The sequence below is a fragment of the Lactuca serriola genome, chromosome 1 (assembly GCF_051521515.1).
Source record: "Lactuca serriola cultivar US96UC23 chromosome 1, Lser_US96UC23_V15, whole genome shotgun sequence".
Classification (NCBI taxonomy): Eukaryota; Viridiplantae; Streptophyta; class Magnoliopsida; order Asterales; family Asteraceae; genus Lactuca; species Lactuca serriola.
The window spans coordinates 72,075,856-72,097,129 of NC_136408.1; the positions used below are offsets into that span (position 1 = coordinate 72,075,856).

The window sequence follows — 21,274 nt, forward strand, 5'->3', positions numbered from 1 at the left end:
ACTATAACACAAAGATGAAAGACGTCGGAAGAAATGACATTGGCACCCGTAGACTTGTAAATCCCACTGTAGTGAACAACAAAGGTGTAGGATAGTCAATCCAGTATAGATCTATACGCAAACTCACGCTCTCCCTCCAGGAGATTCTGGTTACAAAACGTGACATAACGAAATGGTCGATGTGTCATGAAGCAGTATCTCACATTATGTTATCTCTGAATCTTGTTATAGTATACTTGTTATAGTAATAGTATTCTATGTATAGTATTCTCTGTATAGTATCCTTTGTATAGTATTCTCTGTTATAATATTCTCTGTCTAGTATTCTCTGTTATAGTATTCTCTGTTATAGTACTTGTATATGATAGTATTCTCCTAAACTATACCTATAATAGCATACTAGTAAATTTTAGTAGTTGAATGAATGAAGGTATACCTTTGCTGCCCAAAGGTATTTAACTAAATGATAGAACTTTTATACCTACATATGTATACATAATATATAACTAATACTTAAATAACATTCGGACAAATAACTGTTACTCTCAGGCCACATCCAAACAAGGAAAAGGAAATAAAGCGAGTTATCAGTCCTAAGTCCTTTAAACATTACTTACATAACTATACATATATAGACATGCAATTGACAATATCTATAAGTTTAAAAGAAATTTTGTAAAACATTTGAAGAGTTTAATAATAAATATTTATGACTTGAAGTCAATTTATAAAACGATTTAAAAGCAGCTTGTTGATAAGACAGTCTAAAGTATAAGAAATCCTTTGTTTGAAACACATTTTGAAGTATAGGAAAGAGTTTGATAAAGATTTAACACAAAAGAGTTTGATAAAGATGTTTTGACAAGGATGGTTGATAACACAGTTTTACAGTATAAGAATCCATCTGATTGATCTAGTTATTAATCACATGCAAGGTTCTAAAAGGTGTGAGGCGTGGCGTGGCGGCATGGCCAAGCCTCAAGCTTAACAAGTTATGGCGAGCCATGACGTTTTTCAAGGCGTGATGTAAGGCGGCAGTTTTGTATTAATTTATAATTATATTACCGCATAAATGTAAATTTATATCAAATATACCTAGTTTTTAGAAGTATTATATCAACAACTAATAACAGAAAGTTAATAAAAAACATAATACTTGTATGTCCGATTAGAAAAGGTATAAAAAAGAGCAAAAAAAACGTGTCTCAAACGAAAAAAGATGCGCCATAACACACCATAACGCGCCATGGCACGCCATATCACGCCTTGCCATGTGTCACGTCTAACAACAGGGTTATGAAGCTTTTCGTAACGGCGACGCCGCGCCTCACGCCATGGCGCGCCTTTTAGAACACTGATCACATGTGATTGATTAATAACTATATAGTTTAACTTGTATTCCCCCCCCCCCCCCATAAAAGCATTTAAAATCATTTAAAAGCTAGATTAAGGGGTATGAACTCACATGTAGTGAGTGAGACAAATGAAAGATCGGTGAAGGATGTTAAGTGTCAAGTGAAGACTTGAGCACACACGGATCCTATTTATCATATAATAACACATATACATATCTAATTAGTGTTTATAACAACTAATTATGAAGTGAAACAGCCTTAGGGACTAGTAAACACTTGTCATGAAGTGTTAAACCGCATAGGGTTGCATATAAGGGAGGTATGGCCACACTAGGGTGTTTACAGCCCAAATGGTATAAACCATTAGAGTTTACGGCCCAAATGGTATTACCAACATGAGTTTACGGCCGTAAACTCATGGTATTAGGTACCTATTTGTGATTTAAGGCCTTATAAGTCACTAGGGAGTGTTCTAGACTTGGTTCCAAGACTTATGAAGGAGTTGTGGCAACATTGCACCACAAGTTAGGGTTTACTGCCAAAGGAGATTGCCTTGGCCGTAAAGACCTAATGTTCTTGAATTTCTTGATGATTTCAAGGTGTTTACTAAGTGATTCAAGCATGAAACAAACTAAGGTAAGAGTACTTACGTATTAGAAGCTTGTAAGGGTGTTTAAGGTCCAAAAACACTAGTGTGTGTTCTTGGTGAAATGAAGAACACTTGAAGATCTAACAAAATGAAGTGATTTCATGGATGAAATCATGTACAATCACTAGATAAAGAGATGTAACAACAAATCAAGAGAAATAAATCTTACATTTTTGGAAGATCGGGATGAAGATCTTATGATACTTGAGAGAGAAATGGAGTTTCTAGCATTGAAATGGAAGAGAAATGAAACAAGGTGTTTACTAAGTGATTCAAGCATGAAACAAACTAAGGTAAGAGTACTTACGTATTAGAAGCTTGTAAGGGTGTTTAAGGTCCAAAAACACTAGTGTGTGTTCTTGGTGAAATGAAGAACACTTGAAGATCTAACAAAATGAAGTGATTTCATGGATGAAATCATGTACAATCACTAGATAAAGAGATGTAACAACAAATCAAGAGAAATAAATCTTACATTTTTGGAAGATCGGGATGAAGATCTTATGATACTTGAGAGAGAAATGGAGTTTCTAGCATTGAAATGGAAGAGAAATGAGGAAAATGATGTAAACTCATGTATTTAACATGAGCTCACGGCCAAACCAATGAGTTTACATCCCAAACATGGAGGTTTGGCCGTAAACTCCTCTTAATGGGTTTAAAGCTTGATTAGGGCACAATGGACTCAAGCAGATACTTCCTAACACCTGATTCTTGATTGTACTAGGCTTAGAGCACTCAAACAGACTCTAAACAGTGTTAACAGATGGAATAAACAAGTCTGAATTTGATTGAATTGATTGACTGTACAAGATGGAAATTTCGGGTTGTCACACAAGTCTCCCCCACTTGATCTAGACTTCGTCCTTGAAGTCTGCAAGCTCAAACAAATCCGGGTAGTGGTCTTGCATCTCATCCTCCGGCTCCCAAGTCCAGTCGATATGGATTTGATTGAGCTCATTAGGCAAATCTAGTCGGTATGCAACCTTGCCCACCTGGTCGGTAATCCTAAAGTGAACGATAAATCGGGGTGCAACTTGCTCCACATCTGAAATCGGATGACGCCTTTCCAAGGTTACACCTTCAGAAGCACCAAATACTCCAAATGAAATTCAAGGTCTGAACGTCACCAGTGTGCATAACTCTTCTGCCGGTCTGAAACTCTAAGGAGGAAGGTCTCAAATCGGGCCACTTGATGAATCGTCTCGTACTTATAGAGGCACAAAAAAATCCATATCAAGATTTAGGTTTGACATATGTGATGTAGATGAGATATTCGTTGAAATTTTCTATGGATATGATGGTGGCGACGGAGGCGGGAGGAAGAAGGGGAATCTAGGTGGAGTGTTGAAGAATTCTAATTAGAAGAGTATGAGGAAAGCAAAGATGATGGAGAATGAACTTAATTGAAAGTCGTCTCATCCTTCATATACCTACCCAATTTACGAACCTCCACTGCAAATCAAACCAATTGACTAGGATTTGGGGTAAAGCTCTCAATTTTGAGGGAGAATATTCATTATAATCACTCAATCAATATTGTTTTACTTTTAGATTTCTCTGTATGTTCATTGAGAAAACCCTTGTTTTTTTTCTTTATCTTTGGTGATGAACAAGTTGGGAGCAGGAGATTTTTCTAATTTGGTTGTAGCTCTCAAGTTTTCTCCACCTCCATGGACAACAATAGTTGTTGGTGTCTTTGTTTTAATCAGTCTAAGCCTTTCAATTTACTTGATGTTCGAACACTTTTCTGCTTACAAGAATCCGAATGTCTCTATCTATCCACAAGCATGCTTAATTTGTTTGAGATTTACTGAACTTTGAGTTTTTCATTCTATTTTACGTAGTTGAATGAATAAGCAACGATCAACTTCTACGTGTAATGGGTCTCTGATTGATGACTGATTATTCTACATTAAGTTAAAATGAATAGTAAGCAACGATTTAAATATATTTAAGGAAAACTTTCTTTCTAGAATATTTGCCACCTGTGGGTGAAGATTTAACTGCACTTGCCTGAAAGAATCGTCGGAAGTAGGTGTACAGAGAAGGAGGAGTATATATCCACTTGCCTAAAAGAATCGCCAGAAGAAGAGTATTTTCATTTGTATGTTGATTGAGACACTAGAAGTCTCCTTTTTATAGAAAAAACTAGGCGAATTCCCGCGCGTTGCATGGGATATAAGAAAATATTTTATATTAATAATAACTAAATCATTGTTATTAACAATTAAATAATAATTTCATAAAAAATATAAAAAATAATTTTTAATATTGTTATTATGTTGAACTATATTATAAGAGATAAGGTTAGAATTTGAAGTTGTTTTGCATATACAAAGTTATATGATTAAAATAGAAAAAAAATAATTTTTAAAAATAAATAAATCGTTATTGTTATCTATTAAATAATAATTTCATATTAAATTAAAACGTTTATATTAAATATTATCATTATGTAGAAAATACAATAATAGATACATCTTTTTATCTATCTTAAATTTTATCATTGTGTACAACATATGATAATAGAGAGAACTTTATATCTTAAAAAGTAAAAAAAAAAATGTTTTGTATCATAAATATTACCATAATTATGTAGAACATATGATAATAGTGACGTCTTTTATAAGGTTAAAACTTTAAATTGTATTACATACGGGGTTGTAAAACATGGCTAACACAACCAAATACTCGACATGTTACTTAAACTCGGCCTCCAATGGAAGCGAGTTTGCCTAACTCAGCCAGAAGACACTCAGATCCTTATTAAACTCGATCCAAATCAAAAAGATACGGTCTAAAATCATTTTCGAAATTCTGAAATTTAATTGGTCTCTTGTCGACAAAGACAATCTCACCAAAGAATACACTCAACGTCCTACAAAGTTAGATGCAAGGAAGATCTCATGGCTTAGTCTCTTTAAAAATATTTCACAATCTTTCCTATTTATAGAGGATAATACATTCTCTTGTTTACTCTCACGATCAATATGGGATGAAGACATTTTAGTTAAACTCATTTCTTTATTTTCCAATAATTTCATTTTGTTAAATAAAATATTAAATAATAAAAATAAAACATTATCCAGAAAATTTATTGTTCAATAGTTCTATTTTTCAGTAATCTCGTAAGTTGCTATAAAAAATAAAGTTTTTATTGAATAACTTTTTGTTAAATTCTAAAATCATAAATTCAGTTAGGTACTTAATATAGAAAGTTTGTTTATATGTATTTTCATGATTCAAAATGTCATTATAAAATGAATTCATTTATAAAATATATCGAGTATATATTTCGTGCTTTTGAATCAAAGTAATTTTTCAAACAATTATAATTTTATGTTTAGGTAGATTTTTTCTATTTATATGACATTATGTAACTTATAATATTATTATAAACAATTTGAATAATCATGGGAGTTTCAAATGTATGTGGTGAAAGGAAAATGCTTCATTTATCGGTCCATATTAATCAAACTCGGACCGATTCAGCTTAATATACCAAACTACGTAACGTTTTTTCTATTGAAACCCAGTTTGTATATATTTTGTGTTTTTGAATCAAATTTATTTTTCAAACAATTATAATTTTATGTTTAGGTAACTTATTTATAATATTATTAGAAACAATTTGAAAAATCATGAGAGTTTCAAATGTATGTGCTGAAAGGAAAATGATTCCTTTATTGGTCAGAATTGATCAAACTCAGACCGATTCAACTCAATATACCAAACTACATAACGGGTTTTCAACTGAAACTCTGATTGAACCTTAACAAATATTGTTCAAAACCATTTTCGGGATTCTAAAACTTAAATGGACAGTTGCCAATAAAGACAATCTCACCAAAGAATACCCTCAACATCCTAAAAAGGTAGGCATAAGGAAGTTCTCATGGTTTGGTCCCTTTGAAACATTTCACAACCTTTTCTATTTATAGAAGAGGAAACGTTCTCTAGTTTACTCTCACCATCGATGTGGGATGAAGACAGTGTAATAAAACACGATTTCTTGTTAATAAAACATTATTCAACTTATTTAGTAAAACACCCTTTCTTTATTGTTCAATAGTTCCATTTTTCTATAATCTCATAAGTTGCTATCCAAAAAAGGAAGTTCTTATTGAATAATTTTTTTTTTCAATTCTAAAATCATAAATTCAGTTAGGTACTTAATATAGAAAGCTTGTTTATATATATTTTCAAGATTCAAAAGTTCATTATAAAAAGTATTCATTTATAAAATACAATCTGCATATATATTTCGTGCTTTTGATCAAATCGAATTTTCAAACAATTATAATTTTATTTTTAGGTAGATGTTTTTTTTTTATATTTATATAACATTATGTAACTTTTTTAAAATATCACTGAAAACAATTTGAAAATCATGGGAGTTTCAAATGTATGTAGTGAAAGGAAAATGCTTCTTTTATGGTTCAAATAGATCAAACTCAGACCGATTCAACTAAATATACCAAACTACATATTTTTTTTCTAGTGAAAACCGGTTTGTATATATTTCGTGCTTTTGAATCAAAGTGATTTTTCAAACAATTATAATTTTAGGTTTAGGTAGATGCTTTTTTATATTTATATAAAATTATGTAACTTATTTATAATACTATTATAAATAATTTGAAAAATCATGGGAGTTTCAAATGTTTGTTGTGAAAGCAAAATGATTCCTTTATCGGTCCAAATTGATCCAACTCCGGTTCAACTCAATATACCCAACTACATAATTTTTTTCTAACTGAAACACAGTTTAAACCTGAAAAATTCGGTTCAAAACCATTTTTGGAATTCTAAAAGTTAATTGGACACTTGCCAATATAGACAATCTCACCAAATAATACCTTCAAAATCCTACAAAGGTAAGCATGAGGAAGTTCTCATGGTTTGGTCCCTTTGAAACATTTCACAACCTTTCCTATTTATAGAAGAGGAAACATTCTCTTGTTTACTCTCACCATTGATGTGGGATGAAGACATTATAATAAAACACCCTTTCTTGTTTATAGAACATTATTTAACTTATTTATAATATTATTGTAAAGAAATTGATAAGTCATGGGAGTTTCAAATGAATATGGTGAAAGGAAGTTAAAAAAGGGGGTTTCAAATGCATGAGATTCAAGAAAATATGTCAGCTTTATAAGTATGTATGATGAGGGTTACACGGGCCCGAGTTTTTGGAGCTGCATTTGTGTCCACAGGTCGCACCCATGCACAAGTTCGGTGACAGTGGAAGTATCCTTTTATAGAAAAAACGAGGTTACACGAGCCTGAGTTTTCGGAGTTGCATTCGTGTCCACATGTCGCGCCAATGCACAAGCTCGATGGTTTTTATAAACGAAATCCAATATTTGCACCCCGCCCTGCGCGTGGGTAGGACTTGAAGTAAAATCATAGACACAAGCTTGTAATCCTTTCATGCATTCAAGCTTATAAAACTAGTTTAGTTTGGTCTTTCTACCAATGTGGGACTCATTCCCACATTCATCTATTTTGTTAACTTTATTCTCAAATACACATCTTTGAGTATCGATATCTCATTCACATATCCTTCATTTTGGACATATGTTATATCGTTTCGAAGTTCTCACAAAGGAGAACACAAACTCACTTAGAGTTAATTATATATACAACATATGTATATATTTATATATGTCCAAAGTTAGTAAAAGTATAAATATTTATACTAAAATTTTCCAACAGTTTCTTCCCAAGATCCATGATGGTAGTGGCTAAGCGTTGTTTCTAGCATCAATATTACATGGCATTACAAATTTATATATTTATTTAAGTAAATATCAGTTAGCTAGAAACTCCGTTTCATTTGTTTCATAATAATTTAATTCACATCGATTTTACAGTTTTGTCATACCCCCAAACCAGAACGGCAGAAAGGTATGAGGGTAGATGAATTCATGTACAATATCATAACAAAATGAATAATAGTGATCAAAGTCATACAACCATCATATTGATAATTAAGAAATTTACATTGTATCCAAAACATTGTTTACTTGATACCATATACATATGACAAAAAAAAATGGTGCGACGCTGCGACACCCCATCCTCAAAACCTTTTTGGTTACTTGTTCAGTGATTTCCTGAGAATACAAGTGATTTTGAAAAAGTGTCAACAATTAAGTTGGTGAGTTCATAAGCGTTTTGTATGAGAGAAATTGGCAGCTTTTCCTTGAAAAATGATAGAGTGTACTTTCAGAAAATCCATTATTTTCTTTAAAAATGAAATGTAAGTCTTAAACCCAAGACCAAAAAAATGTAAGTAGTGTTGTACTAGAGAATAGTATTATGAAGTTTCATCTTTATATAGAACTAATTGAATATATGATATCCCCGTAAATCAAATGTATTGTTAATACCTCATGTGAGTTATCTTAACCATGCTAGCGACTAGTTGGTATGTTACAACGTTCTTCAGACGGCGGAATGTTAGACATTTGTCACCCCAGACCTGCCGGTCTAACTGTACCTAACAGTTTAGGTGCGGGATTGTCAATCTCATATAGATCTATACACAAGTGTCACGCTCTCTTAGCGAGACTCTAGTTACAATACATGACTTTTATAGGTACCCTGGTTGGTACGTGAAGACGATGTCTCACAAAAAGTGTATTAACGATTTACGTGTAGTGTAATGAAAACCCTTTTGTGAGTGGAAAATGTTATCTTTCCATAGAAATTTCATAGTGTAAAATAATTATACCTTTAAATAATTACTTGTTCAAAAAATATACCTTTAAATAATTATACATTTAAAATAATTATACATTTAAATAATTATTTCATAGAAAATGTTATCTTTCCATAGAAATTTCATAGTGTAAAATAATTATACCAAAGGGCTTCTAACCCAGCGGTATCAGGTGGTGCCCTCCCTCTTTGAGGTCGAGGGTTCAAGTCTCGTCGTGGACATAGGTGGAATTAGGTGTTAGTTTAGAAGTACATTAGTATATTTGTATTTGCCGGTTCAAATAATAATAATAATAATAATTTGGTCATCCCAAAAATGATAAAATAGTGTTATGCCCCATAAACTATATCTATTATGGTTTATTGTAAATGTGTTGTTGTGTCCATTATATATATTTTTGTGTATATATATATATATATATATATATATATATATATATATATATATATATATATATATATATATATATATATATATATATATATATATAAGATAGCATGTTTAGATGTTTTAAAGGTTTATATCATATAATTTACATCTACATAAGTATAAGAACTTTTGGTATGGTAAAACCATATTTTCCTAGTTTTTGGCATTTCTTTTAACGACAATAACAAGTAATAGTGAAAAATAACTTAGAAAAAACTTATTTTCATCTTTTTGAGATATTTAAGTAGAGTTAACTTTATATGTTTGAAACAACATATTTTTGGTCAAAACCCATAAAAATGGTGTCATAACTTAGTTATTATCATTTTTGCTAGAAAAACATATTATGTTCACAAAAATCCTTGTTTTTATAGTTTGTGTTTATAACCTCAAGAAAATAGGGCATGTTTATACTTGATTTGCATAGTTTTGTACTTCAAACTATCATAACACATATAAAGGTTTAAATAACTAGTAGTAACCATATTTCATGCAAATAATATTTTACACATAACAAAGAGATGAAGCACGTATAATAACTTGAATTATTATACAATATTTACTTGTATTCCCCCCCCCCCCCCCCCTAAAACATGAAAATCTCGAAAAATAAGGGGTATAAACTCACCTTGAGTGTGTTTGTGGTTGAATAAAGATATGATTGTGAAGATCTTCAAGCCTAGAACACTTGAAGGTGGTTGAAGAACTCTTTGAAGATGGTATTATCCTATGATTTTTGACACATAATAATGTGTGTAAATGAGATGAAACTAACATGAAAGTGTGTAGAAACACTAGATTATGAAGAAAACACTTACCAAATTGTCAAGAACCACTTGGAAAAGTTTATCTAAGAAGAGCTTGGATTTGTTCATAAGAGGAAAGGTGAAGAACTTAAAGATGGTAGGGGGTTTGAGGAGTTCTCGGCTGTGTTTAAAGGAGGGGTGAGGTGAGGTTTGCCTTGTTATTTGTTTGATAAAAGCCTTGATATACGTTGGGTAATCTTTTGTGTTGAAAATGATGAAATATCATGTCACAAAGTCAACTATCTTTTCTTCTTCTTTCCCACCGAAAACCTTATAGAGTCACCGAAATCACATGTGATTTCTGTCTAGTACCACCGAATTCACAAGGTGATTTCGGTCCATGTACCAACCGAGATCACATGGTGATTTCGGTCCAAGTACTAACCGAAATCGCTATGGTTTGGGTCCTAAGTCGAGAACCCTAGAAGCAAGGGATAAATCACGATTTACGTTCTAACCCGTTGACTTCTTTGACTTTTGCTGATCCAGAACTGCCAGTTGTCACAACTTTGCCGGTTGTCACAACTTTAGTGACATATTGTGTAGAAAAGAAAAAAGAAAAATCAATTTGGACCAATCTGAAACAAAACAAAAATTTTGTTGCGATACAATGTCATTTTTCTTATAAAAGTGGTTTAGTTAAAATAGAGAAAATAATAAATATTTGAAAATTAAGTATAATAAAATTGCATTGAAAAAATTATGTTATAGTTATAAAAATAAAAATTGCAGTTAAGATATTACACATTCGTCATCAGTTTAATATTTTAGAAATACAATATTATTAGATTTAGTAAAACAAATTAACTAATAAGAAATAAGAAATATTTAAATTTGAAATGCGATAAAAGGGTAAAATACAATATTATTAAATGATAAGAGTTATATTTATAGAATCTAAAATTTTAAAAACAAATCTATTTAGTAGTTAATCGAAAAGAAAAAAAATATTCATTCCAATGGTGTTGAATTACCAATCAAATCATTTTTTTTGGAAATTGAACTTCTCTAATGACGGTTTTCAGGCCAATTTCGACAAACGACTAATTACTGTTTCGAACATAAGGCTATGTATCATGTGTTGGAGTCATTGCAGACGAACTTTCATGGTCACAAAGACATAGTAGTGTCATGATTTGAAAACGAATCAATGGATTACCCACCACATCATCCACATGCTTTAAGTCTACCGCAACCCAAATTCTTCCAACTAAATATTGTGTAGTCAAAGATTCACCAAAGATCTTTAAATATGAGACTTAGATGATTGTTGTTACCATTAATTAAATATTAAGTTTTTGTTAAGTTATCATGTCATGTTGCATTTTCCTTGGCATATAACTTTATGAATAATATTTGCATGTAGGACATTGTTGGATTATGAGGGATTTAAAAATGCCACAAAAGCACACAACGGAAACAACTTAAACATTAACCTCACAAACCAAACAAGGATCTATGTTCTGCCAATCAATTGCAACTTAAACTATAATAAGAAGGAAACTAGAATACATACCTTTGTAGCCGTTGAAACCTTCATGGATCTTGATCGAATAATTAGTGCTAAGAGCCCAACGAAGATCTCTTCTTTCATAGTCGCACCCAAGGAAAGAGACCAACAACATTTCACTTCACCCATGGACGAACACACTAAACGCCATAAACCAGAAGTTGAAATCGACGCCTACGTGCCGCATAGAGGGCCTACGCGCCACACATTCTTCTAAAGGTTAGGGTTTCAAGATTGGGTTGGTAATTATTTGTATTTCCAATTCCTTTATCTTGAACCTTCTAGATCATCAGATTTTCATTTAATTAGTTAATGAATCAGGTCCATATAATTTTCTCGTGTTATCAGTTGTTTATTGTTGTCCTTGTATGTAACCCAAAAGAACCTTACTATTAATTGTAATATTTCCACAAAAAATAAACCAACATATAGCGGATCAAATACAGGGAAAAATACAACAAATTAAAACACATCACGAGTTCACACTACAAGATGTGTCCGCTGTTAATCATCATAGTGGAGAAATGGATATAAATAACTTCAAATTGGTAATAAAAACTGAAATATAGACAAAAAAAAAACATGTTACCAATTATAGTCCTTTATTCACTTCCAATAATCTTCTTCAATGCTTCAATATTATCAACTAGTTCCTTTCAACTTGATTGTAGACAAACATTGGAGGCCTACAATTCAAGAACAAATCAATTCTAGGAAATTCAAGCACAAACTAGTTCTAGCAAAATTAGATTTGCCGTGTGAAGAGGGGGTGGATTTGTTATAGCTCTCAAGCAAAATCAAGCACATCATATTTTTTAGGCTGTTTGTTACAGTTCTCAAAGAAAATCAGTACACGCATAAATAAAATCAATTATTTGTTACCACATTGGGGTCCTCGGAGAAAGGCGGAGGTGGATGGTGTTGAAGGAGGGCGGAGGTGGATGGCGCCGGAGGAGGACGGAGGTGGAGTCTTGTTGTGGCGAAACCCTTAACAGATGTTGACCAATTCAAAGGCAGTTAAATGGAGTATCAAAAAGCTCTGAATCTATCGATTCAAAGTTTGCCTATTAATGAAACCATTTAGATGTTTTCCAAACAACCCCTTAGTTGGGTTGGGGTTACGCTAGTTGTTGGTCCTACTCTTTTGGGTGTTATTTCCTTGCTAACATTCTTGCGAGTTGTATCATAATCTGGATTGTGTGGCCGTTGGGTTTGCCGGAACTCAAACTTTGACAATTTCAACAATTCTTTATCCATATTTAATTATAATTATTTGATAACTACTTTTAGTTATTTATAACACCAATAATAAAGAAATTAAGAAAACATATTTTTATATTCACACATTATAATTTCAAACAAAACAATTTAAAAAAGAAAAAGAAAAAACAAACTTTCATCACTTATTTAGTTGATTACAGAAAACAAAATAATCAGAAAATAAAATGTGATATGGTACACGAGTAACCTTTGTAATTTGTATTTCCACAGCGTGGCCCCGCAATCCTTGTATAGTTCTATTCGTATCTCCACCTTTTCAACCTCTTTCTTCACAAATCTGCCACGATAATTTTTTTTTTATTCAACTTTTGCCTCTACAAAAAAAAAGGAAAAAAAAAACACAATAAGTAATTATTTAATTAAGCCTTTCACTTCCATTTCAAACTTTCACATAAAAGTTATGTCATTAATCATTATTTTTAACAACTATCAAACTTTCGTATAAGCTCATGATGTTTTTAGTGCGATTTATATTTTTAGTGAGTTAATCGTGATTGATATTTATAACGACAATTCTTCCAAAATATTTTTTTAGGGTGGCATACTATTTAATACGCTATTGCTTTGTAAAATTGTTTTTTTAACAATAAGTTGCAATGACTTACTGGGCCTAAGGGGTCGCCGTGAGTTGATTAAATTCAAATTGTTTAACATCATACTTAGAAGCCTATCATTCAGTCCTATAGCCTCTATATGACTTCTTACTAGTCGGACAAAAAGTTGAGTATCACTGGTTTAGACTTAATCAGATCTTCTCAATCAAAAACTATCAACTAGCCCTAACTGACTTAATTATTAAGTGCGGAAGTCTAATATAATTATTAATTCAACATAATACAACAATAAATGTACGAATTGTTTGTCGAAAACTCATAGTCCCTGTGATCGTTTGAACCTTAGCCAAACAGGTTCTTTCTCACCGGGATTCAAAGGGGGTCCACTTGGAGATCCAGGGGTCTCCAACTCCCCTGGGTTTGAAGGGTGGCGACGACTAATGTTCGGCATCGGTGGAGCAGTCGGTATCACTCTCTCCTCAGCCTGATCACGCTGAGGAGTTGTGGTTGGAGCAACCGGAGGAGAAGGTGGCGGCGGAGGACTTCTGTCACCAAAGTTTTCATAATTTCGCGGTCCCTATACAAATTTAAAAAAAAAATCGTTAGGGTTTTGTACCATTATAAAAAGGAGGGAAATTGATTGTTCACATTATTTGGCCCAATACGTAATTTTGTTGTTCATTTTAATTACCAATTTTTTACGTAATCTTTAACCCATAATCACGTAATGAGCTATAAGAATGTCTATACGAATCTTCCTAATCCACATTTTTTTTGCGTTGTTTTAATATAATTTTTTTGTAATCATTCGATCAGTCAATTAAAAATCGCTACTACTATTAGTCTTCTAATTTTTTGTTGTCTTGAAATCAAATTATTATCAAGTTAACTCGGTGTTACTTGTCTTTTAACACATTATTTTGAGCGGACTCTGTATCCTTGTCAAATTTGATACCGGCTTATCTACAATGTACGATATACAATTTTCACTATATTAGTGCCATTCCCTAAAATAGGCAATGATCATAATTTGTAATCTTGGTTGGTTGATTTTCAACCAACCTACTTAGTTGGATGATATTAGATTATTCATATCAAACATCATCCAACTAGATGAGGAAGTGAAGTGGTGGTCAACATAAACCGGCCACCACCATGATTTGTAGAGCTTATGATTGGATGATTTTCATCCAATCAACGATAGTGGCTAAAAATGTTTAGGTTGGATGAACAAATCTTCATCCAACAAGGATCTTAACTAATTCAGGATTCTATTGTAAAAAAAAAACTATTTATTATATCTCCAAAGGTAATATAGAAGTTCAATATACACACAGAAACTATATAAAAAAACAAGTATCACCCTATCGACTTGACGACTTCTTTAGTTTTAGTTTAGTAGTTTTCTTTGTAAAAAACAAGGAAAAAAACGGTACCTCGGATCTTGGTCTTGTAGGTTGCGAAGCTATATACTGTAAAATCTCTAAAAATTTAGCGTGTCCCAACTCCGAGGAATTGTTCCAATAGTGAATCGCCACATCATACGCTCTCGCTCTCATTTCATTTAAATGTCTTTCTATATCGGTCTCATGTCGCGATAAAAATGGCCTCAACAAGGTTTCATATACATACCCTGTTCCCTAAAACACCCGTAAACTTTCCTTTTTTAGAAATTAAATACAGTAAAATGTTATAGAACAAAATACAGTCATTTTTTTTACCTTGGTTTTAGGATACCATAAGTAGATAATAAGCCCTAGCTTCATTTCATAATACATTGGTACCCTATCAAACATTTTTCACTCAATGATTTATATACATATAAAGAATAATCAAATAATCAAATAATAACAATTAAGTATACAAAAGTTTATTGATACATACCATGAAACGAATATATCCGCGAATCTTTCAAAAACTGTAAGTATTGCGATTAGGACCCTGAAAAGAAATCATAAATTCATAAGCAACAAATCAAAGATTGAGACATGAACAAATAACTAATCAAAACAAAAATTGAAATATTTCAATTCTTGAATTTGTGGAAGATGAAAGAGAATAATGTTTTACCAATATTTACACCAAAATCTTAATTCTGCGTTATCTGAACCACGTCGTTCAATGGTTTTAAAGCACTCAAAAGCTGGATATGCGTATCCAAGAATTAACCTGAACCCATAAACAAACATCAGAAAAGTTGACCTAAAACCCAATTTCCAGAACTTAAATCTTGTGAGTTTTCGTCCGAAATTTGAGATTTGATGAATGGAAGTTGCTTACACAAGAGTGGTTGTGAGGAGTCCTCCCAGCATCTTCTCACAATTTCGGCTAAATTGGCTGCAAAATAGAAAGAAAGAAAGAAATAGGTTTTGGGATGTTCATCAAATTTAACAACATTTTTGTAGAACTATAACCTAAATTCGATTCATACCCAACCATGGTAGATGATTCTATAAAGTAATTCTGCTAATGAATTGAAATGATTGGAACAATGAGAGGAGATTGGATGATTATTACTTTTTTTGCTTTAATCTTTACAGAAAGTATCCATAACCCGATTAATTCGAATCGAATCTGATTAGAAAATGAAGATAATCAACTCCAATTAACTTCCATTCGCGTAGTGAGTGTACTCAAATTAAAAAAACGCAATCAGAAACAGAAACAGAAACAGAAAGAGAAGCACATTTTGTTGTAGATAAGATGAAACGATCTTTAATGGGGATCTCTTGATGAGCAGGAAGAACATTACCTTTGTAAGCAGGAAACGATTCGTTGATGCTATCTGGGAATTTGAGCAGATCAATAAAATTGGCGAAATCGATCAGAGAAACTTGAAATGAAAGGATATTTACTGAAGAAGAAGATGATGACGATGATGAAGATGGTTGTTTTATGTATGAAACTATGGCTGGTGCTGTGTGTGAGTATTTAGTGGAAGGGGCCCAAAAAACGCACAGGAGACGACAAGGGAGGGGATGTATGCTTGGGAGATGGTGATTGCTGATTACATTGCTTAGTTCTCAACTTCAAAACTTATTCATTTATAATTTTCATGATTAGGTACCAAAGTTTATAACTTTGAAAAAGTTTAAAAGATATATCCCTCCGTCTTAATATTATTATTCAATGACAAAAAACAAAAAGATTAAGAAAAACATTAATTATCATTAATTTTATATAATAAAATGACAGTTTTGTCCTTACTTTACATTTAATGTTTCATTAAATGCTTAGTTTGTTAATTAATAATGAGAGAGTCTTTTGGTAAAAATGTTATTTATTTTTAGAAGTGAACTATTATTTTGGGACAAACTAAAAAAGAAAGATGGACTATAATTTTGGAATGAAAGGAGTATTATACATCTCCAATGATAAATTGAAGTTAATGATTTAAAAGATATTGTCATTCACAATTTTATTAATTTTGATCTTTAATTAAATTACATCTTTAATTATTAATTTTTGCAATAATATTTTTTATGATTTTAACGGCTTCTAGTACCACGGTATCCAGTGTTGCTCGTAGTTGAGGATTCAAGTCTTATTTGTCATTTAAAATAAAATAAAATAAAACTAATTCATCTACGCACATCTAAAATATATATGAAAACTCTTTCATTTAATTAATTAGCTGTTTTTAAACACAATATATTTTAATAAATGTTTAAACTTTACTATGGTTTGTAATATATAAACGTTTATAACATTTAATAGAAATAAATATATATCAAAAATAAAAATTATTTAAAACTAAAACAACGGTATCAAGTGTTGCCATTCTATCAAGTGTTGTCATTCTTCCTAGAGGTTGAGGTTCAAGTCTCATGAGAAACATAGATGGAATTAGGAGTAGTTTAGGAGTAGAATATATTTATCGTTCTAAAAAAAAATGTTACATGGACAAACAAACCATTATTGTATATTGACTATAGATAAAAAACATAAAAACTTATCCCAACAGTATTGAAACATAAAAAATTTATCATCTCCCATGGGTAATGGTGTTGAGTGATGTTAAGTAGTCAAAACAAATAAAAAAACTATAAAAAATAAAGTTTGCATCGGAGATGCATGAAGGATTTTATTTTTTTGGAACGAAGATGCTCTAAAAGCTATTTTTAAAAATAAGTACAAGTAATATTTTTGTAGATTGACAACATCATTGTTCATGGAATGTTCTCAATATAGTATGTCTTCGGGTGTCGCCATAATTAGTTATAAACAAAATTTCACAGATGGTTCTTAAGTTTTGTCCGTTTGTCCCTAAACTAGTTCTTATGAAATCTTTTTTTGTATGGATAATCCTTACAGAGCAAACATCGCATATAAATGGTCTTTATCGTGGATGTCAGTTAGATGAATTTGTTAAATTGAAAGAATTTTGAATAACCGGTCATTTTATGAAACTTGCCTAAAATCATTTGTGAAATTTCGTTCAAGGATCATTTGTTAATTTTTAAATAAGTCTTTTAAATCTTGTATTAATTACCATAAATAAAATAAAAAGGCAAAAAAAAAACTAAAACATAGAAAATATAATATTTTATAAATAAAAAATTAAAACTTATAAAGTTTATTCACCATGCAAATATCTTTTATTTAATATATAAATATTTTTTATCTGTACTTTATCTAAAATATTCAAACTACAATTCATCTTATATATTTTCGTTTTCTATTTTTTATCTAAAAATATTTGAAGTATAAAAAAATCATTTTATTACTTTTTAATTTTTACATTATGTAATTTTTACGATTTATCTTTATTTTTCTTATACAAATATATTTTATTGTTATGATAAATTATGATGTGTTATTATTAAAAAAAGACCTTATTATAAAAATAATAATATGTTGCTATTTTATTTTTAAAAAAATAAGTATGTGGTTTTGAGTTAAATATAAAAATATGTTTCGATTTTGGTTTCATAATATGAGTACGGTAATTTTTCTATTGGTTAGATATAAACTTTTAATTTTAAATTTTAAAAAAGTTATTTAGTTTTATCAAATTTTTAATAGATTCCTTAAAAAAAACATAAATTATTTATATATAAAAACTAATAATTAACTACACTGCTACATATGTTAAAATAATTAACCATGTGAATAATATGACACTAATTTCGTTTACTTCAGTTTATTTAAAGGTAAATAAAAATATTTTATATGTTAAAAAGACTTGTATTTTAGAAATAATAATATATCATATTGTTATAGAAATAAATATATTTGTATAATAACTTGTACAATTATAGTTATATTTTATATGATTAAAAGGTTTATGTTTGTGTTTCACAAATGATAACTTATACAAATATTTTTTTTAATAAAAAATATGATACAATATTATTTCTGAAACACAAACCTTTTAAACATAAAACATTTTATTTCCCATTAAATAAAACGAATTAAACATAAGTTCGTGTCATATTAACATTGAGAAATATCCAGAAAAGTCTCAATATTTTGAGAAATCTTTTAATAAAGTCATAAATTATATTTTTTAACAGAAAAGTCTCGACTTTTTAACTTTTTGTATATTGAGACTTTTCTGGAGATTTTCCTATTAACATGTGTAGGCAGGTAGGAACGAACATACGTTTTTTTTTTAAAGTTTATGTCTTTATTAAGGGAGATATTCAAAATTTGATAAAACTAAATAACTTTTTAAACCTTAAAATAAAATGTTTATATCTAACCAATGTAAAATTTATCGCAGTTATATTATAAAACCCAAACGGAAACATATTTTTATCTTTAATTCAAAACAGCATACTTATATTTTTAAAATAACATACCAACATATTATTATTTTTATAATAACACATCATATTTTTTCATAAAAATAAAAATATTTGTATAAGATAAATGAAGCTAAATCTTAAAAATTAAATAATGTAAAAATTAAAAATAATAAAATGGTGTTTTTATACTTATAATATTTTTAGATAAAAAATACAAAACAAAAATATTTAATGATGTGTTGTAGTTTGAATACTTTAGATAAAGTCTAGACAACAAAAATTATATATATGTTAAATAAAACATATTTGCATTATAATTAAAATTTATAAGTTTTAACTTTTTATTTCTATAAATATATGTTTTAGTTTTTTTGCCTTTTTATTTGATTTTTTGTAATTAATACAAGATTTAATAGACTTATTTAAAATTTCACAAATGGTACTTAGACAAGTTTCATAAAATGGCAGAAAATAATCATTATTCAAATTCTTTCAACTTAACGGATTCATATAACAGACATTCACGACAAGGTTTGCTCCATAGGGACCATCATTGCAAAAACAAAAAAGTTTCGTTTGTACTAGTTTAGGGACAAACGAAAAAGCTTGAGGACATTCTATGAAAATTTGTCTTAGTTGTATATTTTAAACAATTATTTAATAAATAAATCTTAAATGTTATATTCGTAGCTGATGAGCAAATGCAAGAATTGGAGCTGATTTGAGCTGATAAGGACAAAAACGAAACACAGCCAAAATTGAAGAAGCGTGTCACACCTCTTTAATAAGTGTGTTGCACCCCTGCTGATGAGTTTGTGTATATTGTGGATTCTCGACTTCCATGATGCGACAATGACCTGGTAGTGATGCGGCTTCTTTGTTTTCGACACACACACACACACACACACACATATATATATATATATATATATATATATATATATATATATATATATGTGTGTGTGTGTGTGTGTTATTTGTTCAAAAACCTTTTTGGGTTGATTTTAAGGTTGGGGAAACACTTTATTTGAAGAATTGGAAGCTATGAGCATTTACAAATTGGTTTGCTTTATGATCATGTTTAGCAATTCATTTTTTATGTTTTTATGTTTTTATTTACCTGTTATGGTGTAATATTTTTTTGCTTCCTCCACCTCATTTACAATAAAAAAAATGACTAAACAAGCACATACAAAATAATTGGTAAATCAGGATGTAAACGGTACAGATAATCAATAAAACATGTTATAACATTGGTTATAACAAGTGTATAATGGTACATTTTGACAAACATTTACCCTCCATTCTTGAAATCAGGATTCAAGCCTCGTCTGATACATATGTGGAATTAGGAGTATATTAGATTTGTCATTCTTAAAAAATGAACACATATGTTATAGTTGGTTGCTAAATCATGACATAAACCCTTATTATGGTTATAATCTAGCTTTTAGATTTTGTTATTTCGAAGGTCTATATATTTATACATATTTAAAATCAAGTAGGGGTCTAAAATCGGGCAATCTTTTCGTGTTTTTGTCTAACACTATACGACAAGACAAGTTTGTATGTAAAACGAACACGACACAACATGATGTCATGTTTATTTCATTAACACGAAAACGAGTCGATTAAAACACGAAACAACACGACAAAAATAACATAGTATAATTGTTAGTTTATTTAATTAATATTTAATGATATATAACACAACAAACACATGCTAAATTGTGTCAATTTTTTGTCGAGTTTTGAACACGACACGATGTCGTGTTTTTTACACTTAAAACGAACACGAATTCGAATTTCGATTTCGTCCCAATTTCTTTTCATATCATGTATTTTCGTCATGACGTATCATTGATTGACACCCTAAAATTTGAAACTCCTTGGCTTTGTTCAAAAGAATGAGTTTCACACTTTGTTTCGATATTAAGGTGGAAAATGAAAGTATTTTGCTTCCTAAACATGTTTAAAATAATGCAACAAAAACGTTTTAAAGTTCGAGCCACAAAGATAAATGGATTTGGCGATTGTAACAGGTGACCGTCATACCATTTTTCACAAAAAGGGCAATTGCTATAAACCTCCAAATCCTAATTTTATCCAATATTTTGAAGGTCGTCCGTTAAAAATAACAAAAAATTTATACAATGATATTTATATTTAATCCAAATTTCTAGATATTAACAAAACATGACCTAAAG

General features: G+C 30.3%; 1 protein-coding gene across 3 annotated transcripts; it reads right to left on the bottom strand.

Annotated features, from left to right (window-relative positions):
- Positions 1-12,799: 12,799 nt before the first annotated feature.
- On the bottom strand, positions 12,800-16,358 carry LOC145092038 (putative HVA22-like protein g). 3 transcript variants are annotated; one of them, XM_079029937.1, is made up of 8 exons: positions 16,070-16,356; positions 15,598-15,654; positions 15,388-15,486; positions 15,202-15,258; positions 15,039-15,102; positions 14,754-14,957; positions 13,684-13,894; positions 12,800-13,077 (listed from the first exon to the last, which is right to left on the bottom strand). In XM_079029937.1, the coding sequence occupies exons 2-8, from the start codon at positions 15,627-15,629 to the stop codon at positions 13,061-13,063; spliced, it is 684 nt and encodes a 227-aa protein (XP_078886063.1). In that variant the 5' UTR covers positions 15,630-15,654; positions 16,070-16,356; the 3' UTR covers positions 12,800-13,060. The 3 variants fall into 3 exon arrangements, with proteins under 3 accessions (XP_078886063.1, XP_078886053.1, XP_078886046.1); XM_079029927.1 differs by lacking the exon at positions 12,800-13,077 and adding an exon at positions 15,835-15,891 and having other exon boundaries at positions 13,498-13,894; positions 16,070-16,358; XM_079029920.1 differs by lacking the exon at positions 12,800-13,077 and having other exon boundaries at positions 13,498-13,894; positions 16,070-16,357.
- Positions 16,359-21,274: the final 4,916 nt, after the last annotated feature.

Excerpts from the sequence above, each read along its gene's own strand:
- LOC145092038 (XM_079029927.1), bottom strand. The coding sequence starts at position 15,629 with ATGCTGGGAGGACTCCTCACAACCACTCTTGT. Across the intron at positions 15,259-15,387 it reads AGATTTTGGTGTAAATATTG|GGTCCTAATCGCAATACTTA; the intron begins GTAAAACATTAT and ends ATTTCTTTTCAG. Across the intron at positions 15,103-15,201 it reads GCGGATATATTCGTTTCATG|GGTACCAATGTATTATGAAA; the intron begins GTATGTATCAAT and ends AATGTTTGATAG.